Here is a 22,672-nt window from a genome sequence, read left to right as displayed (position 1 = left end):
ATGCAGACACAGATCAAGGCAAAACCCGGGAGCCAATGCCCCACACTGCACGAGGGGAAGGGCACGCTGTCTGCGCTCGGCACGCATTACTGGCGCGTTTCTACCACAGCAGGTGGGCGCACACACGTGTGAAACCACGGCTGCTTTGCTGGAGAGCAAACCACAGCGGGGAGGCTCTCCCGCCCGCTCCCACCGTCACCCCGACCACGGAATATCCAGGCTACCTGTGGAATTTCTGCTGAAATGCTAACGCATGAGCCGGTTCCTTGAACTTAGCTATGGCTTTCCGTTGCTGGGGAAGCATCTGTAAACTCTAGAGGGAAGAAAACAGAGAAATATTAAAAAAAATTTTTTTTTTTTTAATTTTAGAGAGTGAGAGGGGGGAGAGGGGCAGAGGGAGAAAGAATCTTGAGCAGACTCCACGCTCGGCACAAAGCCAGAGGCGGGACCCGATCCCACAGCCCTGAGATCATGACCTGAACCCAAATCAAGAGTTAGATGCTCAACCCACTGAGCCACCCAGGCGCCCTGAGAAACACTTTAATTTCATGTTGTATATGCTTAAAACAAAACCCAGCATATTTATACATCAGCTTTAATATAAAATACGAGTCCAGGCTGACACTTGGATCACTAAAGGAAACTATCCCCCTAGCAATTTTTCCTCCCTGATCCAGAGAATCTGTCCCCAAAAGCCATTCCCATGAGTGTACCCCCCCCCCGCCACCCCCCAGTCTGGTGTCAGGATCTGGCATCATCCGGCCACATGAGTCACTCAATCTTCTCCCTCAACCCTCCCTGTGAGGCCCAATGACACACACTTCTGGAGAGTCACCCCCCGTTTGCACACCTTCCTGCCACACAATTTTCTATGAGACCCTCACTGATCTTTTTTTTTAAAGCAATATTACATCACACAGGAGGAAACTGCTGTTTTGCAGGGGGACCCCACAATTACCACTGGGGTAAACCAAGGAGGCTTTCACACCTCCAGCTACCCACAGCAAGGGACAGCTTCGCCAGTGGCGGCCGTCAGCACAGTCTGATCACATTCTGTACTTAGACACTCGATTACTAAGTGACATCTTCAATGAAACCTTCGGAGCCAAGGCAACCATTCCAGAGGCCGCTACTCTGCGCTGAAAACCACACCCTTTCGTGAAGAAGACAGACAGAAAGGATCCATCGAGTGAAGAGAGAATCTTACACGTCTGAAAGGAAGGTGCTGGACGGAGGGGACTCACACGTGGGCCCCCAGCTTGCCCTGAGGCCTTGGGGTTTAGGATCTGAGGATCCGGGAGGCCCAGGTCAGAGGAGGAGACCTGTGTGGTCTCTCAGCCGGTCCCACTCTCAAGGGCCCGATCGTTCTCAAGCCTGCGGTGCCGCACGCAGTCCTGCACACTGTCCGGGCACTCTGCCGAGAGCGAGGCGCGTAGCGGCCAAGGCGAGACCCCGCTCACAGCAGGAATCGACGCGGGGGCCGCCACCCACCCTGTCTAGATGCTGTCTAGCGAAGTAGGACAGCCGGAAAACACAGCTGATGGAGGCACGGGACCCTGAAAAGTGGCGGCATATGTGGCTGTTTAATTGTAAAGCATTTATCAAAGATCTACGGTGGGAACACAAAAATACTCAAAAAGGTATACCGTACGCGAAGTGAAAAGTCTCCGTTTTAATACCCACACGACATCTATCGGTCAACACAACTAGGGGAGCTCTATGGAACACCCACTTTCCCAAAAGTCACCTTTCAGTGTTTACAAAGAAATGGACGGTCTCAAGTCTCCAAATGACAGGGTGGGAAGGTGAGCACGCGGACCACGCGGCCGAGGAGCAGCAAGCGGGTGGTGGGGACCCCCAACCCAGCAGGAGCACAGGCAGCAAGCTCAGGACAACACGAGACTGCTCTCATCTGGGGTATAAAAGCAGAAGCAGGGTTTTCTAGAGGGTTCCACCTAGGGTTAAGAGCAGCGGCAAAACGCCGTAGTTGGTCTGGGACGAACGCAGGTGACTTCTCTTCCCTGGAGACACGCTCGGCACTGTGGCCCCTCTGGCCCGGGGGACTCCCTACAAGTCCTGCACAGAGACCCACTTTCTCTTCCGAGCGGCCAGCCTCCTCCACCCGCTCGCGCCTGTTCTGTGCCGCACGCTGCAATGGGTTCCAAAGCATCCGCTCAGAGCACAGGCAGCCCCGGGCACCTGCAGGGGGCCCGCTGCCAGGCCCCGCTCTCTGGTCCTGTCTGCGCCCCCCCCCTCCCCCGCAGCCCCGCGGCCACGCCGCTCGCTAGTGCGCGCCCCCTGGTGGCTGCTGCCGGCACCGCGGCGGACCTCAGGCAAGAATCCCAACAACTTCCCCAAATCTACCTCGTCTAAAAATACGACGTGTTCTTTAGGAACAGACAGGAAAAAACTAATTGCTGATGCTACCGCAGATAATTAATCCTACCGTACAATTCACAGGTGGAATCTGGGTTTCTGAAAATACCACGGTTTTTTTGGTTTGTTTTCAGAAAAACAGGTTTCCAGGTATCTAGGGTGATTTCCTCCGGGTGACTTCGCAATATGAAATGAAGGCACGAAGCTTCATTTTTACCACTTACCACCCAAAACGGTAAAACGCCTGATGCGACAGAACTCACTGGGACCTGAGCAGTTTACACCTCGGTCTGAGGAGGTGCCGGACGAGACGGCAATTCCTCACGGGGAAAAGGCCTGGAGCTCAAGCAGTCAACACAAGCGATGAGAACACGGTCCTAAAATCTTCCTGGTTATGTCCTTTATTTACATTTTCGTACCTTCTTCCAGAAACCAAACGACGTCTTCTAGGCAGAAGACTGAATTGCAGAAACTGTCCCTATCCCGCCATTTCTGACCTACGAAAACGAGAGCTCCAGGAGTTCGTTACCGGGAGCAGAGGGGTGGGCACCGCGCCGGAAGCTGGAAGCCGGACGCCTCGTGCTCCCCGGCTTCCACGGTGCAGAGCGGCACTCGCACGAGCTAGCGGCACAGCCCCGCACAGACACTAGCTGGGCCAGAACAAACCGGAAGCTGCACCGCGTCTCCGGGCCCACGCTCGCTCTGCTGCCGCGGCTGCCTCTCCCGCAAGCGCCCCCCTGGCACTCAGAGGGCAAGGCCAAGGCACCAACTTCCGGCCTGATGCGCTTCCGTTTTCAGAGGGGAGACACCCGCACGTCCTGACGGTGAGTGACCGCGCTCCTTCAAGCAGCAAAACGCAAGACGAAACCCTCGGCTGCGAGCCGCCTGCTCGGACGCCCTGCAGCCCCCTCCGGCCCGGCCTCCGACAGCCTGCGGTCTCATCCGGGGAGGATGTCCGTGTGCACGGCACCCTGCCTCTTCTCCCACGGGCTCAGATCAACTACCACGTCGCGGGGACGCCAACTCAGATCAACCAAAATGCCATGGGGACGCCAACAGGGTTGCGTAGCCCCGAAGATCTGTGTCGGCGTCCCTCCCCCTCCGGCCGGACGCTCTTAGCACCCGCGGGAAGTGCCTTCTGCCAAGAACAGGACGGTCAATTTTAGACAACAGTGGTGCTGAGAGCAGCCCCACCGACAGGCCACGAGGAGCGCGTCCCCACAGGCCCCACCATGGCTGTGACTCACACGGCCGGGGTGGCCCCGCTGAGGCAGGTCCCAGAGCCCCCGGTCGGCGGCAGACCGGTGTCCCCACAAGGCACAGGGGCCCCAAGGGGCAAACGGCAGCAACGATGGAAGCGTGCGCCACAAGGCAGGCCCGACACCCAGCTCCTCGCAGGACCCTCTCACAGATGCACCTGCCGCCGCGGGTTCGGTCCAGTGCCCGCGCTGCGCTTTTCCCCAGGGCCCCGCGTGCCCACTCTCCGTGCTGAGACCCCCCGCCGCTCCCCGCACTGGCCGGCTTCCCTCCCGCTGGCCCCCCGAGACCCCCAGTGCTGTCACACTGCCATCCCGAAGTCCTCTTTCCGTGGGCGTTACTGCTGGCTGCGTTCTCTGGACCTTGACGAGGACCCCTAGTAAGCAGTCTTTCCATCGTGGCTTCAGATCACGTGGTCACACCCGTGTCTTCTCCCCCGATGTCCTGAACTTCAGAACCAACGACCTGAGATTCCAACTCTGTTGGCTACACCAGCCGGGCCTTGCGGCCGGTCGGAACAGGACGCTCCTTCACAGCGGCTCACGCTCTCGCACGACCGCCCACGGGGGCTCAGCCACGCCAGCCTGCGACTCCCGCCGCCCCGAAGTGCAGCGTCTGGGGGCAGGCAGACACCCCTTGCACCTGCCACCCCGTGGGGGACGAGGAGGCCATGCATCTCCTCCAGCCTGCTCAGGCCGGGGCACCGGGAGAGTTACAAGGCGGCGGGTGTGGAGAGCCCGACAGAAAGGCCTAGACTCGAGACGAAGAAGAGAGCCCCGCCAACAGCCCGGCTGTGCCGCAAAGGACACCCATGGCTCGTGCTCCCCCTCTGGCCCCAGCCGGGGCACCGCCAGGACACAGGAGTGACGGAGGCGGTGGAGACAGCGTGGTGCCGGGTACATGTGGGCACGAGTCAGCGCTGGCCGGCCTCGTCCTCAGGGAGGGTCACGACAGGGGACAGTCATACTCTCACTGAGCGATCTCAAACCTCGTGCCTTGGTGAGGAAACTGCTTTTGTGTTTTTACACCATGACGTTTACTTACGGGGTAATGAATCTTTCTTCTTAGCACAATTTGAGGCACAATCTAGCAAACGGGGAACTAAAAGCAATTACACAAAAAAGCCACGGAGGTCCTAACTACCTTACTTCCTGATCTAAGAGCTACCTTGGCTTCCTGTCTCAGGACAGAGTGGGAGGTCAGGGTCACTGCTGCAGGAACATGTGTCCGCCAGCCCACAGGGCACGCGTGCCTGGCAGTGACCGGGCTCCCTTCTCGCGGGGGCTGGGGTCCAGGCAGACGCGTCTCTCGGACCCGCTCGGGAGTGGAATGCTGCGGCTGTGGCTGCCACGCGCCACCTCCCCCAAGATTCTGGGACCCGCTACCACACTTCCCACGCCACTGCTGCCTTCTGGTTGCCACGCTTCTACAAGATCTGCACGTTGTTCCTCATTCTGGAAATAGCGAGTTGATTAAGGTCTTTAAAATGGACTTTCTAGAGAGCCTGGTGAGTACCGTTGAAGGGAATAACATGCTAATCCGAGAGCCACACTGACAAAGCCTCTCGGATTCCACAGCTCAAGGAGCAGAGGTCACATGCGGTTCCTAGGAGTCTAATTTAAAAGCCCAGAGAAACAGGGGACCTTCCTACTCTGGACAGCACCACCTGCTATTACACCGAGTGGACGCGAGGTGGCGCCACAGTCCACCGCACACAGAAGCTTCTCCCGTCAGGACCACAGGAGGCCGGGGTTACCGGGCGCCATCCCACCCAAGTTTAAACCATAACCAGTTCTCGTTACAAACGTCTTCTTAAAACGTATACTTATCAGTATCGTTCTTTAGCTACCGAACACCGGCAGATGCTTGTTATACTAGTTTTTCAGTAAGAAACTTGGCATTCTGGGAACGTGGTATCTAAACATCTGTACAGGCCCACTCAAAAGCATCCTCTGGGATAGAGACGAGCAAGAGGAGGGCACCCGGCTTTGGTCCCCAGGGGAAGGGATGGGCCTCACGCGGGCGCGAAGCCCAGCCTGCCACAGCCAGTTCCCAGGGGCACCGGGGGCCTCACCTTCCGGAGACCCCACTCTAAGAGTAACTGACGTAACCTAGAAAGTTCACTCTCGTCTTCCTACTTCTCTAACTTTCGAATTAAAACAAGGCATCAAACAATCCAACGCCGTTTTGGTCTGGCTTTACTTCCCACAATCAAACTTTGTAACATAATCATCTCGAATCCTTTTCAGAACAGAAAAAAAAATCCATTCGAGAGACTATAAGCCCCAAATGCAGATCAGCTCCAAGCTGATTTTTGCGGTGCAGCCACCGCACCGCACCCCCCCCCCAGCGTGAGGAGAGGCAAATAGCACCGCTGCTCAGACGTGGGTCCTGAAAACCACATCTTAGTCAAGGACACTCCAGAGAACGATCGAGACTCCGTGTGAGGAAGCAAAGCCACAAATGCTGACGGGCACACGTGGAGAGCACAGTGCCATCACTCCCGGCCCACGCGGAGACCGGGGCAGTGAGACCACAGCTCGAGCCTCCCGGACAACGCCGGCCCTCAGATCCCACAGGTTAGGCTCTGCTCTGTTACATCTGGACTCCCTGCCTGACCCTGCACCTGGACCCCAAATTCTCAACCACCATTGGTGGGAGAGCCGCACACCAGCGTAAGCACATTTTCATGCATCTAAACCCTCCGGTCGGTCTGTTCCTGCAAATTAGTCATTAACGGTCTGGAAGGACCATCCATGAGCACAGTGCTGACACCTCCGGTAAGTGACAAGGGTCTCTGGCCGCACTGCGGAGTAAGGACGGCACTGAAAACAGAAGCCCGCGTTTCTGGCTCACGTTCCACTACGACACACAAACACCAGAAATCCCAAACTGACGGTGGAAGCCGTGATACCTCGGGAACAGGGTGCTTTCCGGAAGGGCTTTCCCCTACTCCTCACGTCTAATAATTCTCAACATCAGACACTTAAGACCTGTTGAAAATTATTTGTATCACCTCTAGTCTGAAAATGTCCCCCCGCTCGCTCACGCAGCAAGAGACTGGAACATACCCTGAAAGCAAGTACGCAGAAACCCGACATTCACACCCTACATCCTGCCTGCGTGGGGTCTGCCGTGGTGCCAATGGCGCCTGTTGGGGGGAGGGGAGGCGCTGGTGGGAAAGGTCCGACACAGGGCTCTGGAAACCCTCGGCCGGAGGAAAACCAGGTCAACCCACTTCTCTGCTGGTTTACCTGCAGGCCTCGAGTAGAAGCAGCAGAGACCAGGCATCTGAATGGAGAATTCGGTTTACAGCACAACTGGAGACATATGTGCAACCGGCTCAGCAGGAACTTTAAAGCTTTTAGAACTAACTTCCTTTAAAGAGACTGGGGCACCTGGGTGACTCAGTCTGTTGAGCATCCGACTCTTGATCTCAGCTCAGGTCACGATCTCATGGTTCGTGAGTTCAAGCCCCGCGTCAGGGCTCTGTGCTGACAGGGTGGAGCCTGCTTGGGATCCTCTCTCGCCCTCTCTCTCTGTCCCCCCACCCCCAATCTTTCTAAATAAACAAACGATTAAAAAAATATAAAATAACGAGATCAAAATATAGTCTACATTATTTCATGTTCATAAAATCTAAAACAAGTTTCACAGCTGTTAACGCATGCGCTATTTCTGGGAATTAAGGTCAGGAAGGTTAAATGCTTTAAAAATTTCTAAATATCATGAACACAAGTGTGTGACAGAACAAAAAGTATATATGTTCAGGAGCATATGTGAACGTTAGGATAATAGAAGAATTCCAGAAAATAATTTGTTCACCTGGCAAAATTATTTCCTAAATTCCATGACGGAGCACCTGAAAATTGCCAAATAATCTACGGCAAAAGTTCCGATCTCAAGTATGCAAAATGGATAAAAGAGGTGTATGTCTTTTCAAACGTATTATTTTAACACGAAGTAACCGACACAAAGGGAACCGGAGTCAAGACAAAACAGAGTCCTGGGAGAGGCGCCAGGACACCCACCTGGATGGGTCCGACTGACATCAGTAGGTTCTTCAGCTGGGCGTCAGTGGTGGATGAAGAGAGCCCTTCAACAGACACGACGCAGGGCTGTGGCTTACACTCCACCACCCGGAGGTTCTGCTTGTTCGGCATCAGGCGGCCCCGGCCCACAGCCCCCGCCACTCCTCGGCCTCTCCCGTGCATGACAACCTGCCAACGACAAGAGTTAACTGTTTGACTTCTAAGCTCTGGTCTGTCGTTTTTAATAGCTACTAGGGTTATAAAAGTGAGCAAACAACTCGGAATCCATTAAAATACACCACGAGCTACAGGATTTTCTGTGGTTTTCATCCACTATCCGCAGGGTTCAATGTCTAACTGAAAGAATACCCAGCAGATCTGGATGGAGGCAAAAGAAGAAAACGGGAGCATCTAAGTCCGACCCCATCTCGGCAGCAAGCACGGGTGGGTGACTTCCCGTGTAGCCACCGTGCTGGAGACAAAGCAGCAAGATCAGAGGGGTTGAGACACTTATTTGGGCCTAGTCGTAACAGCCCAAGAGCCCAAATATCTCCCAGTGTACTCCAGGCCACGCCAGTGGGGACTGGTGCCACCACAAGCCACGTTACGCCCCCCAAGTCCCCTCGGGACTACGTGCGGCACCCCGAGAACCCGAAAGGCGGGTTCTGTGGCAGGGGGCCAGCGAGAGTCAGCAGGGGTCGCTTCCCAGCTGCTGCACATCACAATCATCTACACAGCTTTTACGACAAACACCACAAAAAATCCAAGCCACAGCAATGCCCGCGCGCTCACTCCCACCCACGTTAAGAAGTCACATGTCTACAGAAGGGCCCAGGCCTTAGCAGTTTTTTAAGTTGCCAAGGGTTCAAAACCACTATTCCAACGATTCCAGGGCCTTTTAAGTAAGAGGAGACAACTGATCTTTCTGGTATTTTCTTTTTCATTTTTTTTTTTTAATGTTTATTTTTGAAAGAGAGAAAGAGCACAAACGGGGAGGGGCAGAGAGAAAAGGAGACAGAGGATTCCAAGCAGGATCCAGGCTCCGAGCTGTCAGTACAGAGCCCGATGCGGGGCTTGAACCCACGAACCATGAGATCACGAGCTGAGCTGAAGTCAGACGCTCAACCGACTGAGCCCCCCAGGCGCCCCTCTGCTGTTTTCCAGCTAGAGAATTCGATGAAGCGTCTCCCGTTCAGGGCAGCAGTGAAATGCAGGCGGCTGGGTGGACTGAACAGTACCAGGGTTTCCAGACTGCCTCCCCAAATTCTGCCCTAGAGTCTGGGTACAAAGGAGCAAAAATGACCCCCTGTTCCATCATAGAAAAGGCCAGAGAAGAAGGTAAATGCATCCAAAACCACATTTCTTAACACTCTGCAGACGGTGGCAAACGTCCTCCCGTGAAGTGAGTGTTTGAAAAGTACAAAAGGATATTTCAGAGTCACACTGGAAAACACATCGAAGGCTGCACGTAAATCACACCAACAAGAGAAAGGATGCAAACCATACGATCACTTCAGCAGATGCAGACAAAGCATGTGACAAAGTACAACATCCATTCACGATAAAAACCCTCAACACAACCCTGTTTAGGGTATGTTTAGAGGGAACAAACCTCAACATAATAAACGCCTTATATCAAAACCCCACAGCTGACATCACTGCCAACAGGGAATTGGTGGGAGCCTTTCCCCCAAGGTCAAGAACAAGACAGGGATGTCCACTCTCACCACTGTCATTCAACATAGTACTGGAGGTCCTGGCCACAGCTATCAGACACCACAAATAAAAGGCATCCAAATCAGTTGAGAGAGAAGTCAAACTCACTATCTGCAGATGACATGACACTCTCTATGGAAAACCCGAAAGACTCCACCAAAAAACTGCTGGACCTGATAAATGAGTTCGGCAAAGTCGACGGATACAAAATCAATGTGCAGAAATCTGCTGCATTTCTGTACACCAATAATGAAGCAGCAGAAAGAGAAACGAAGGAATCAGTCCCATTTACACCTGCGCCAGAAATGACGACCCAGGAATAAAGTTAACAAAGAGATGAAGGACACGTGGTCTGCAAACCTTAAAACTGATAAAGAAACCAGAGACACAAAGAAACAAGATATCCCACGCTCATGGGCTGGAAGGACATGCATGGTTCAAGACTCTACACCACCCAAAGCAATCTACACAGTTAATGCAATCCATGTGGAAAAACCAACAGCATCTGTCACAGAACTAGGACAAACAATCCTAAAATTTGAACCTCCAAAGACCCCCAAACAGCCAAAGCAACCTTGAGGAGGAAAAGCAAAGCTGGAAGAGGTATCATAAGCCCAGATTTCAAGATTCACTCCAAAGCTGTAGTCATCGAAACACCGAAGCCCTGGCACAAAAACAGACACACAGATCAATGGAACAGAGAAGAAAATCCAGAAATGAACCCGCAAGTATATGGTCAACTCATCTTTGACAAAGCAGGAAAGAAAATACGATGGGGAAAAGACAGTCTCTTCAACAAATGGCGCTGGGAAAACCAGACAGCCACATGCAGAAGATTGAAACTGGACCATGTTCTTACACCACACACGACAATACACTCCAAACGGATTAAGGACCTAAACGTGAGACCCGAAACCATAAAAATCCTTCGAGAGCGCAGACAGTAATTTCTCGGACATCGGCCACAACAACATCTTTCTAGATAGGTCTCCTGAGTCAAGGGACACAAAAGCAAAAATAAACTATTGGGACTACATCAAAATACAATTTTTCTGCACAGCGAAGGAAACAATCAATAAAACTAAAAGGCAACCTACAGAATGGGAGAAGATATTTGCAAATGACTTACCTGATAAAGGGTTAGCATCCAAAATATATAAGGAACTGATACAACTCAACACCCAAAAAACAAATCATGCAATTAAAAAAGACACAAGACACGAACAGACATTTCTCCAAAGACAACATACACACGAAAAGATGCTCAATGTCACTCACCATCAGGGAAATACAAATCAAACCCACAATGAGACGCGACCTCACACCTGTCCGACGGCTAAAGAAAAAAACCTCAAGAAACAACGGGTGTTGGCGAGGACGCGGAGTAAAAGAAACCCTCGTGCACTGTCGGTGGGCACGCAAACCGCTGCAGCCACCGTGGAGAGCAGTACGGAGGGTCCTCAAGAAGTTAAAGTAGAACGACCTTAGGATTTAGCACTACTGGGTATTTACCCGAAGAACACAAAAACACTAACTCGAGGGGATACACGCACCCCAATGTTTATTACTGCAGCCTTGTTCACAACAGCTGGACTGTGGCAGCAGCCCAAGTAACGGGTAAAGAACGTGTGGTGTATATACGTGCCACGGAATATTACTCGGGCATCAAAAAGAATGAAACCTTGCCATCTGCAACAACATGGATGGAGCCAGACAGTATTCTGCGAAGTGAAGTAAGTCAGAGAAAGACAAACACCATCCAATTTCATTCAGATGTGGAATTTAAAAAACAAGTCGAAGCAAAAAAAAAAAGAGACCAAATACCCCCAGACTCTTAACTATGGAGAACAAACTGTGGTCCGACTCTTGACTTCGGCTCGTGCCGTGATCTCACGGTTCGTGGTATCGAGCCCCGAGCCAGACCATGCGCCGAGCGTGAAGTCTGCTCGGGATTCTCTCTCTCTCTGCTGCTCCCCTGCTCGCGTACCCCTGTGTGCTCTCTCAAAATAAACGAACATTTTAAAAAATAATAAATTATAACATCAGCAAAATATCCTTTACCAAACGCTTACTGATCCACCAGGCACCATACTTTTTATACGCATCTTCTCATGAAATCCACCCAAGAGCCCAAACGAGCCGGGAAACGCTACCGTCCTCCCTTCACAGCAGAGCAGACAGAGGTTTCAGACAAAGAAACTCGAGGGCTCGCTCAAGCGCACGCGTACGTGGGGGACGGGGCCTCTAAGGCCCCTCTCCTCCTGTATCCAGGGATTGCGCTCGGCCGAAGCCAGTTTAGACTGGAGCGACCTTCCACGACCGAAGAGAAGACTTCACGTCTGCACACGTCTTCTGTTGCAAAGGGAGTAATTTTATTTGCTCCTAATTCACAAGGTGCTTACGAGACAATGCAGACAAGGTAACAGACCCAGAACGGCCTTCGTGTTGATACTATTACTACCTGGGTCAGCAGCAAGACAGACAGATGAGCCAGTGGACTCTGGAGCTTTCTAGAAGAAACCCAAAGCAGGTGTTGCTGCCCTGCTGCCTCCCTCACATAACTTCATCATTCGAGGGGCATCTGGCTTATGCACCAAAAGGGAGGAGAGAGGGGACTTTACTGTCAGGCTTTGGGGAAGCTAGAGACAGCTCCCCTACCATCCAAGGGAGGGCACCCTACCATGGGGACAGGACAGGGCAAGGCGGACACTCTTCTCCTAGGGAAGATTTTAGACTCAGTGCACAAAAGGAGAACGTTCACTCCCACCCCTGCCCCGAAGGCATATCGGATGCCCTCATCTCCTGTCCAACAGTGTGTGTCAGAACCAGGGTCAGGGCCACCTTCTTCAGGTCGGGTCCCCTCCCCCCCCACCACCGAGGCCTCACTTTCCCACTCGTGCACTGGGCTCACGAGAAGGAGGTGTGTGAGCAGATGCCTGGCTCTCTGTCTGCGGAGTGTGGAGAGCCGGTAAGAGGGGAAGGAATCGTATTGGACTGGGGTCTGCGGACACAGGGGTCAGAGCCACAGAAAACCACACCCCCGGTTGCAGGGACTTTCCCCGAGCTGTCCCCTTAAAGTCAGAAGAGGACAAGTGCTCCTGTGAACACATGAGCTTTCAAAGCCAGAACGAAGGAAATGACGGCTCGCTTACCGATGTATCTGCACCCCCCTCCCGTGCACTAGGCACCCCTATCTGAGAACCGTCCAAACGTGGACCGTTCGAACCAGCAGGACAGCCACGCTCCCGGGGCGCAGCCTAGGTCACAGGCAGTACCTTCTTGGCAGGATGGACTCCCTGGATGCTCTTGATGCCCGGAGGGCCGGCCGGGTGCACGTGGGCCCCCACCGGTGGGTGCTGGGGCTGCTGGGGGGCCCCCTTGGTCAGCGTCACCTTGCGGGCGGGCGGCTGTCTGGCTTCTGGGGGCTGCGGGAGCCGCTGGGGCTGGCCCTCGGGGTGAAAAAAGCCGTCGCTCTCTCCTCCCTGCTGAAACAAGGCAGCGTGCTGGTCAGTACGTGTGTGGCCAGGAGGCCCTCCCCAGCGGCGGGGAAGTCCGCCTCTGCTAGCCTCAACCGAGAGCAAAACCGTTTCAAACAAGCGGGAAACCAAACCTGTCATTTCACTACAGCCACTGAGCAAATTTCTCATCCGACAGTGTTTGGGTTTTAATCATATTTTTGAAATTTATAACCCGCAGATCTTTAATTACTGTATACACTCAAGAGGTCTGTGATTACAGTATGTGCTGTTTCGTTCATCACAATAGTGCTTAACCTTAAAAATACCTCATACTCAACATACATTTACCATTTCCAAAGGCATTGTTATTAAAATACGGGCAGTCTGCACACGCAGTGGTTTTAAACTTTTACCCTGTCTTTAGACCAAAGACAAGTGGACTGTCCCCCGTCCTCGGGACGTACCTCACTGGCTGTGGCCCAGCGCCCACCCTCCCCTGGGGACAGAGCACTGGCCCCCGGTCCCCCCCCGCCCCCAACACCCGCACCTCCCCTGGCCTCGCACACAGAGGGACGCGTGGGCCCTAGTGAGAGCTTCACAAGAACCAGAAATCTAACCTTTTGAGTTTTACTAATGCTCCCTCGTTTCTTGACCTTCAAAATGGTGATATTTGTTGAAAAGAAAACCACAGGCCCAAAACGGTGTCACTCACACCGAGTCCCCAAACCAGGGCTCACTCCCTAACCTAACTGCAGTTTCAACCTTCTTGAGAAATGTAGTCTTAACTGGTGCATCAGGAATTTTCCATCAGGGCTAAAGAGCAGGCCACAAGGGCCCCTCTCCCCCAGAGGGAGGGGAGTTCACTGGCACGGGAAGACTCCCAAGGGAAAGCCACCAGCCTGAGCGGTAACCGTCTTGCTCCACCCTCCTTCTAAGAAGACCTTCCCTCTTGTACACCCCCCGGGAGCCTCTCTGCTTTGCCGGATGAGGCGCTGCCCAACTCACGAGTCGCTTAACGAAGCCCATTAGAGCTTTAAAACGGTCTCAGTCGAATATTTGCTATTTGACACATTTACGCTGCGGTACTTACGTTCAGGATACCACCCGGCGGCATAAAAAATACCTCTGGATGGTGCCTATCGGCTACGCTCAGTATTAAGCGCAGCGTGTCTCCTACAGAGTGGCTGGTGGCCAGGAAGGGAAGTGTGGACGGCAAGGAAACCCCACCTTGAGCTGCTCAATGACGGAATCTTAGCAGAAATGGACGCTCGAATGTGAAAAGTAGAATTCAGACTTCTATCGGTGCGAGGCTCTACCACTCCGATCACCGCGGGCGCAGCGGCCTGTGGCCAGCACACCCGCCCCCGCACACTGCTCGGCCACCCAGTGCTTCCGGAAGGACCTGGGAAGTCAGCTCAGCTGCAGTCCCTGCGTTCTACATGTCTCTCTCTCTCTCCCCTCTAAACTTATCTTTGGGGCGCCTGGGTGGCGCAGTCGGGTAGGCATCCGACTCTGGTTTCGGCTCAGGTCATGATCTCACAGTTTCACGGGTTCGAGCCCCATGTCAGGCTCTGTGCTGGTGGCACAGAACCTGCTTGGGATTCTCTCTCTCTCTCCCTCTCTCTCCGCCCCTCCCCCACTCATGCAAGCTCGCTCTCATAATAATTTAAAAAAAAATTTTGAACTTCTCTCTTAGGGCCAGTTGAATGGAATAAAGTGAAGAGACAGGGGCTAGAGCGAGATAGGTGCAGATGAGATTTTGTAAAAACTGCCCAAGGTAATTGGGCCCCATGAAAGACGAGAGGAGAAATGTCACACGTGGCAGGGCTTCTAGCTATGGCAGCATGAAGACACTGGCCAACCTCCTTCCCCAAGATAAATCTGTAACTGGACAAAACCGCCCAGAACAAGCACCTCAGGTCCCTGGAATTGACAAAAGTGAAACAAGACAGGGTGGGGCCCGGCAGTCTTTGCTCCGTGACAGTGACAGGACCTCCCCCCGCCACCCCCCCCCCCCCCCCCCCCCCCCCCGCCTCCAGCCCACAGGGCAGACCTGGAGCGGCCAGCAGGCTGGGGAACCACAGCAGCACAATCAGCAAAACTTGGAGGGAAGGGAATGGGGCACGCCCACCAATCTGTCAGCCCTGATCCCTTCTGGAATGACAGCAGACCAGCCAGTAATCGGAGAGATGTAATGAGAGATCCCGGAAACGCAAGGGCTCTTGAAGGCCTAGGTCGGTGCGCTCCGAGGGTGCCGGGGCCCGAGAGGCGGGCAGGAAGGACGAGCTGACGTGGGCTCGGGCAAGTGCCGCCCCCACTCATGGCCCGCTGGCCAATCTCTTCCTGAATGACTGACTGGCCGACCACGAAGCTATGCGACAACAGGGTTGACCCCTGGGAAGCCAGGCTGAGAAATGAAATAGGAATAAAAAACTGATCCAAAAAAATTCTGAATAAAAATACAGTGCAACTAAAGCAGTTACATCAGAAAGGAAAAGAAATCTGAAATCAGTAAGCTGAGCTTTTATCTCAAGAAGCTAGAGGAAAAAAGGAAATCAAGTCCAAAATACAATGAAGGAAACGGTGAGCTCAGAGCAAAAAGCTATGGCATAAGACACAGAAAAACAACAGAGAAAAATCACTGAAACCAAAAGTTGCATTTTTGAGATCAACGAAACTGATGGCTGATCAAGACGGGAGACAGGGCACAAAACACCAAACTCAGGAGCAGAGAGCCACTCACCTCACCGGCCCGGCAGAAGCGAAGGCGGACATCATGAACAACTTTACACGAAGTCAGGCCACTGAGGCGACACGGACGGATGGCGTCAGAAATGCCGTGCCGAAAACTGATTCAAGAAGCGAGACGACCCGGAAGTCCGAGGCGACACGGAACCGGTAATGCCGACCCTCCCACACAGGAAAATCCACAGGCACTCACTGGTGAGCCCTGTCCCTACCTCAGGAAGAAGGCAGCCCGTGACACTACCTCACTGGGAAGAGAGCGGAGGACGGGGCACCTTCCCGCGCCTCCTCGGAGGCTGGCACGTCCCCGAGAGAAAAGCCGAAGGCACCGGGGGAGAAGAGAGCCGCAGGAGGCCCCACGCGCGCGCGCGAGGACCCCACCAGACGTCAGCGGACCGGATGCGCCCACACAGAAAGGGGACCGCGCGCCACGACCAAGCAGCTCTCGCCCGAGGAACGCGAGGCCGACTGTCCCCGCGGAAGGCGGTAACGTGCGGGGCGGACGGGCGGGAGACGCGACGGTGATGGAGACCCGAGACCCGCGACACGCTGGGGCCGGCCGGACGCGCTGTCGGCCCGGGACGGGCGTCCGCTACAGGCGGGCAGCGCACGTCGTGCCTGCTGATGAGGACACGGCGCGCCTTCTCCTCGGGGCTTCTCCTCACGCAGCCGCAGACCAGTCGGGGACACGCAGTTTCCGTACTCGCCACCTGGGGACGGTTCAAATCTGGGCCATCTCGGGCTTTAGTCCAGAACCATCCAACCGGACCCCGCGGAGCTGGGACCCAGACGCCGGCCTATTTTAAGGGCTCCTGGGTGACGACGGCTGTCCGGCTAAGGCTGGGGAAGGCTGAACCAGGGGCGTGCTCCCGACGTTCTGCGACCCTGTGCCTCTACCAAGTGCACTGCCGGTGCCAGCCGAGGGTCACGCCGACCTTGCAGAGGAACGTCCCCAAGTGAAAAAAATGGAAGCCGTGCGCGGAAGGCAGGCCATTTTGCAAGACCGCGATCCACACAGACATTTAAGCTGCTGGTCTGCGTTTCCTAGAGCTTCTCCACAGGCCTTCCAGCCAAGGAGCGAGCCGGCGCCCCAGCCGGGGGACCGGCCGTGACCTAGCCCATGGGCGCGCAGTGTCTCAGTCTCTGCCTTAAAGAGCTATGTGACCTCTCTCTAGCTTCGTAGGCGCTGAATTTTTCTATCGTAAAACGCTGAGAGTCTCATAAGGATACATACGTACCACATCCTCATCCCTCGTAAGAGCCAACGGTCCATCATTTACTAATCTCTCTGACGTCCTGGAGTTGCGTTAGCGCAAGACTCGTGTATCTCCTACGCGTGTGTTCAGCTGTACGGGCCTCACGGACATCTCTCCCTGTCACACGAGCAGACGCTTCACGCGGAGCCCAGGCCCCACAAGAGGCTGCGTGCTGGGGGCACACAGGGCCGGCCCACCAGATCCTCCGCACGGCTCAGCGGCACCATGGTCTACCGGCCGAGCCCCCCCCCACCCCCCACGTTCGGCCGCGTGCAGAAGCGGACCGGTACCGGCCAGCTGTACGGGACAGCCTTCCGCCGCACGGACTTCAGGGAACCGAATAAGCTCCCCGGAAGTTCACCCGGCAAGGTAAAAGTTCGAGGATGCCCAGAGCACCCACTGCCTCGCAAGCATCTGAAGAAACCGGGGGTTTAGACCCCGTAAGTCTGCTTTGCTCACCAAGCCGAATGTCTCGTGCGCGCTGAAGGTACTGAGATGGCTACTGAATAAATCAATAAACGGCAAATCATACTTTACCGTGCGGTTCTCAACGTGCTACGTAAAAAGGAGGATGACATCAGAATGCGAGGCTACAGCCGCTGTCGATCACAGGCACCGACCACATGTCACTACGATACCAAAAGGCCAGCCTTCAGGTCAGTAGTACTATTTTTGTGCCTCGGGAAATATTATGCCACATTGGAGACTAGATAGTGAGCCGGTACACGTGGCCTAAAAGGAACGATGTCCATGTATACGATGGACAAAAAGAATGAATATTGTCGTAATTTTTTTCTTTAGCAATCCAAAGCTTAAAAACAAGATCATCCAGATAGTAAACTTTAAATTAAAAAGAAAAGCTTACACTGAAAGCAAGATATTATAATTGCCTATTTTAAGGTAGATGGTATGTGTATGTATTTGGATGATAAATACAGAATGCTAGTGATCTGGTGATTTTTAAACTGGGAACTGAGAACATAAACACTTAATCAAGAAACACTCCAAATAATCAAAATTATTTTCGTTGCTACTTTGGCTGAGAGACTGGTGGCAATACATCGTAAGAGGAGATGTTAATGTCAGATAAAACCCCTGAAGGGGCGCCTGGGTGGCGCAGTCGGTTAAGCGTCCGACTTCAGCCAGGTCACGATCTCGCGGTCCGTGAGTTCGAGCCCCGCGTCGGGCTCTGGGCTGACGGCTCGGAGCCTGGAGCCTGTTTCCGATTCTGTGTCTCCCTCTCTCTCTGCCCCTCCCCCGTTCATGCTCTGTCTCTCTCTGTCCCAAAAATAAATAAAAAACGTTGAAAAAAAAAAAAAAAAAAAAAAACCCTGAAAACCAAAGTTCTAAACTTTCATTTTCAAGAAAAGTTTACATTTTAAAGCAGGCTTGACCCCAAAGCTGCAAGAAAACAGGTATCACAAAAGCCTCTCCTCTCATCTGCAAGGAGAAAACTCTCCTTCTATAGAGTGGAGAACGACGGCTTCCGACGTAAAGAAAAGGGGTGCCACATGGTGTAAAGACCTCATTTCGGGTCTTCTAAGAAAGCACCTGAGAAGAGGGACGCCTTTTCTGTGGGTCCGCACCTCACCTGCGGCTCTGGCCCCAGGACACAAACTCACTGGCACAGGCACGGGGTCTCTGTCCTTCTCCCTGCTTGGAGCACCCCGCTCCCCCGCCCCGCACTCCCCAGGCCAGTCACTGCTCCGTGCTTCTTCACAGCAGTAGTGGCCACTGCTGTCCCGATCGCGGTCACTGGAACCGGGGCCCCGTGGCACCCTCCAAGAGGGGACAGAGCGGGTAGACACAGTCACTTGCTCAGTCAACGAAGCACACGGAACGGGGCATGCTCAGACAGGGATCGTGACGACTGCCCGGCTTTTCAGAAACACTGCTCCCATCAACCGTTTACTGGAAAGTCGGAGGAAGCCCCGGGTCAGCTCTGGAGTCGCTCATATTCAGGGCAATCCTGCACACCTTCGGTAGCCACGAATGGCACCATACACTTTATAACAGAAACTTGCAAGGCGTTACCACGTCCCCCTCTCGGGAGGGTCTGCGATGCAACAAGCGGACTAGGGTCTGTACGCAGTTTTCCATCAATCCTCCCTCCAAGGTAACTATGATCCTCATTTTGTAAAGGGAAACCCCGAGACCCCTGGTCACACGGTAACTGCTGGGACTTCCTGTCTCCGAGGTCCTACGCCGCTTCCCAGGAGGCGGCCTTTCCCCGTAACTGTTCTCAGCAAACAGACTAACCGTCACCCAAAAGGAAAAGGTCCCTGCGTTGCTGTCCTAAATACCATACTGAGCCCTGAAGGCCAAAATCTAAGTTATGCAACTGTTCCCTTCTATAAGAAAAATGGAGAGGTTTCATTTTGTCAATGGAGAGATCAACTACTCTCTTTCAAATCAGCACAATGAAAAGCTAATTCTGGGGAGAAATTCTAAGTTCCAGAATTATTCCAAGTAACCTGTGAAAACCAGTTAATGTAGTAATTACTAGGCGGTGGCCAGGAGCATCGTTTCATACCTAACACTTGCACACGGACACGGATGAAGGTGAATGAGGATCACATACCACACCGAACCCCCCACCTGGAGGTCTCCCGTAACTCACACAGTTACAGCACTCAAAGAGGCCCTAAAATCCTTAGCGCTCACACGTGCAAACTTAAAAACCCCGTTGTTCAAATTAGGATTTTCAGAACCCTGTTACATTAACGTAAGGAAATAACCGATCGTTTGTGGATTTACGTCCTGTTCAAAACAAGTAAGTTCACTTTGGTTTGGTTTTGGTTTTTTAAGATTTTATTATTTTTATGCAATCTCCACCCCCAACGTGGGGCTCGAGCTCACAACCCTGAGGTCAAGAGCTGCACACTCCCCCAACTGAGCCAGCCAGGCACCCTGAAAAAAAATTCACTGTGAGAGTGAATTTCTCGGGGGGTGGGGGTGGGGGGCACAGTTCCCTTTCAAACTCCTCACGCAGCAGCAATTTGCGTACGATTTTCAGTACCTTCCACCTCCTCTGAAACACAGATGAGGAGAAAAGAAGGCTGGCCGGCCTCAGACCAAACAAACCAGAAATATCTTGTCGTTTGTTTTTTTTTCCGCAAATGATTATCTTTTAATGACTGCTATAAACATGTCTTTTCAGAGTAGTTTTCCTCTTCTAAATTATGTAAGAGGCACTACCTGAATTAAGTAAGCTTAGGGAATACTTTTTATCAGCTTAATCGTTACCAAAAAATGAGGTCTGTAGCCACCAACATTAGGACAAATTTATTTATAACAAATGGCTTAAATGTACAGATAAAAACGCCTATTGATAATGTCAGGGCCTCCTGCAATTTGACAGATCAAATCTTATTTCCATTCTTAAACCCCATGAAGAAGTGATATCACGGACTTGCATTCACTAGTGAGCAAATTGATTAATCCCCTTCCATAGAAATCTCAACTCTTGATTACACCTATCAGACGCTAAGCAGCATTATTCTAGAGTGACAACACTTGACAAATTCCCCAACCGTTTTTCTCAGCTTTTGTGGCCCTGCTAGCTTGTATTAACCCTGATGAAAAATTAATTTTCCTTATCTTCTTCTAAACCCCAAAATCCAAATCCGCCAAACTGGCAACTCTTTCTGTAAAGGTATTATGAAAACCTCTAAAAGATTAATTGCATGTCTTCAGGTGACATTAAATTAATTTCTGCACTCGTGACAGACATTTGATACTCCGCACTGAGAGGACAGATAACATTGTCAGGACACACACAAGGACAGTGGTTAGGGTCCCAGGGCAGCCTCTTAGGAATTCTCCGTCCGATAAGGCCCACTTCACTGTCACGCCAGTGCTGCCGATCTCACGGCCCGCAGACCTCACGGAACAGGTTTCTATTAACTGCAACAATGCCGGGCCTGGCCCCGTAATCTTGGGAAGGCTCGCTCAGAATCTGGCCAATAAATGATATGCACGCGACAGCAACTTTCGAAATATCAATACACTTAAGGCTCTATTTTGTCGCTGAAGACTACTGTTCAAGGAGAAAAGGTGCAAGAAAATAAACAGGCTGACATTTTCTTTCCAGGTTCCTGGGTCAATGCCCTAATTAAATTGTTGCAGCATAACAGGAAGGGAGAACGGTTTGCATTTGCAGCGTCCGATTCTCTGCAACCCACGATCCTTAGATTGTTCACGCCGAACGCGTGAACAATCTAAGTCTTAAATGCTTCCTGTAAAATTTCAGCAGTGGGTCCACGTGAGCTGGCGTGAACCAAAACCCCTAAGGTTAGGGAGCGCAGGGCACATGGGGCTGTAGGCGCCAGGGCTTCCCGAAGCGTGAGGACCCGACGGCAGGGACGCGGAGCTCACCGCGGCAGGAACTCGGGAACCGGGCAGTCTCTCCAGCGCCATCTCCCCGCTCTAGCTTTGAGATCAGTTGGGCTTTGGGGAGATCCGGAAACAGCAAAATTAAGTGGCCTCTGGGGTTCATAAGCCTCAGAGGGGACCTCCCGCCCCAGGCTCTCAAGAGGAGAAGGCAGCGGGCTCTTCCAGATGAGACCCCACGAGGGGGAGGCTCCAGGCTGGGGAGAGAGGCTTCTAGGCGGCCCTTGAGGAGCAGCCTGGACGACCTACTTGGCAGCATGGGGGAGGCCCCTGCAGGGGGAGCTGTGGGAAGTCAGGGAGAAGGACTGAGCCGAGACCACCCCCCCCCCACCGACCCCCAGGGGAGCCACTCCTATTCCACTGGGGAGAGGGAGCTCGCAAATCCTGATTTCTGATTTCAGCACTTCACTCCCCAGCACCGCTGCCCTAAAGCAACCCAAAAATTAATGTAGAGAGATTCGGACTCACTACAAGGAACTACTTCTGTCCTGCAACGAACACCTGCCGACTCTGCCCCAATTTCGCTTAAACAGTCGTTTCTCTGAAAGTTATGAACTCTGCCCGCTAAAGCATTTCAAAGCTCTTAAAGACAACTATTTATGCACAATAGCTTCTCCTCTGAAAGGAAGTTTCTGGCACACGCATGTCCTCAAACACGTGACTAATCCAGATTCTTGCCCCGAGTTCCTTCCTCTCTTCTGCGGTTTGCCTTTCGGCCGTTTTCCTGCTCGCCAGCACCTGTAACAGGGAATCAGCCAGCCTCCCCACCCCCCCACCGCCCCGAGAGGGACAGGAGCCAGCGGGGAAGGGTCTGGTGCTCACCCCCACCCCCGGCCCCGGCCCCCCTGGCTCCCCACACCCGCATTACAGCAGCTTCTCTTACACCCAGCTCCCCGACTGCCTGGTCTTCCCAGGTCCCTTCTGTCACAACTCCGCGGCAGCTCTGTCCTCTCCGACCTCACTTCCAACTCCCTTCCACCCGACTTCCCTCCTTCCTGAGGCTCCCGGGGACTGCCTGACCCCGTAGCACGAAGTCCGCTTGGGCCAGGAATGAGGCGAGTCAGCAGAAGAGCTGCGCCCTCCGCGCTGGGAGGCGGCTCAGCACAGGGCACGTGGCGTGACCCTGCCCCGACCCGGGTCTCCGCACCGCGCACTCACCGCTCAGTGCAACCCCCAAAGGTGCCGAACAGTATGTCTGATATAACCCCACCTTGTAAACTGAATAAAGAAGGAGTCTGGGAAGGAACCATGAATGTTAGCCTGAAAACATGGCCAGAATTCATAATAAGGATTAATGCTACTTTTGGTTTTTCCAAAGTTTGCTAACTGGTGTCATCTAAATTTCAACAGACGTCTTTTTAAATATCTGTAACGCTCTTGACACTGTCCTAATCCTGGAGACCGAAAAAGATGGAGGAGCAGACCCAGCCTCAGTCAGTGG

The 22,672-nt window shown here is 53.2% G+C and overlaps 1 protein-coding gene across 1 annotated transcript in view; it reads right to left on the bottom strand.

Moving 5' to 3' along the window:
• RBM33 (RNA binding motif protein 33) overlaps positions 1 to 22,672 on the bottom strand; it is a 139,080-nt gene that overhangs the window by 6,562 nt on the left and 109,846 nt on the right. Inside the window, 3 exon segments of the mRNA XM_019424900.2 lie at positions 225 to 313; positions 7,665 to 7,853; positions 12,656 to 12,862. Coding sequence (XP_019280445.2) covers positions 225 to 313; positions 7,665 to 7,853; positions 12,656 to 12,862 — 485 coding nt within the window.

This window comes from Panthera pardus, unplaced genomic scaffold (genome assembly GCF_024362965.1).
Source record: "Panthera pardus isolate Hobbes unplaced genomic scaffold, ASM2436296v1 HiC_scaffold_9, whole genome shotgun sequence".
NCBI lineage: Eukaryota > Metazoa > Chordata > Mammalia > Carnivora > Felidae > Panthera > Panthera pardus.
Note: the sequence above shows the minus strand (reverse complement) of the source record. Positions and strands in the feature narration are given on the sequence as shown.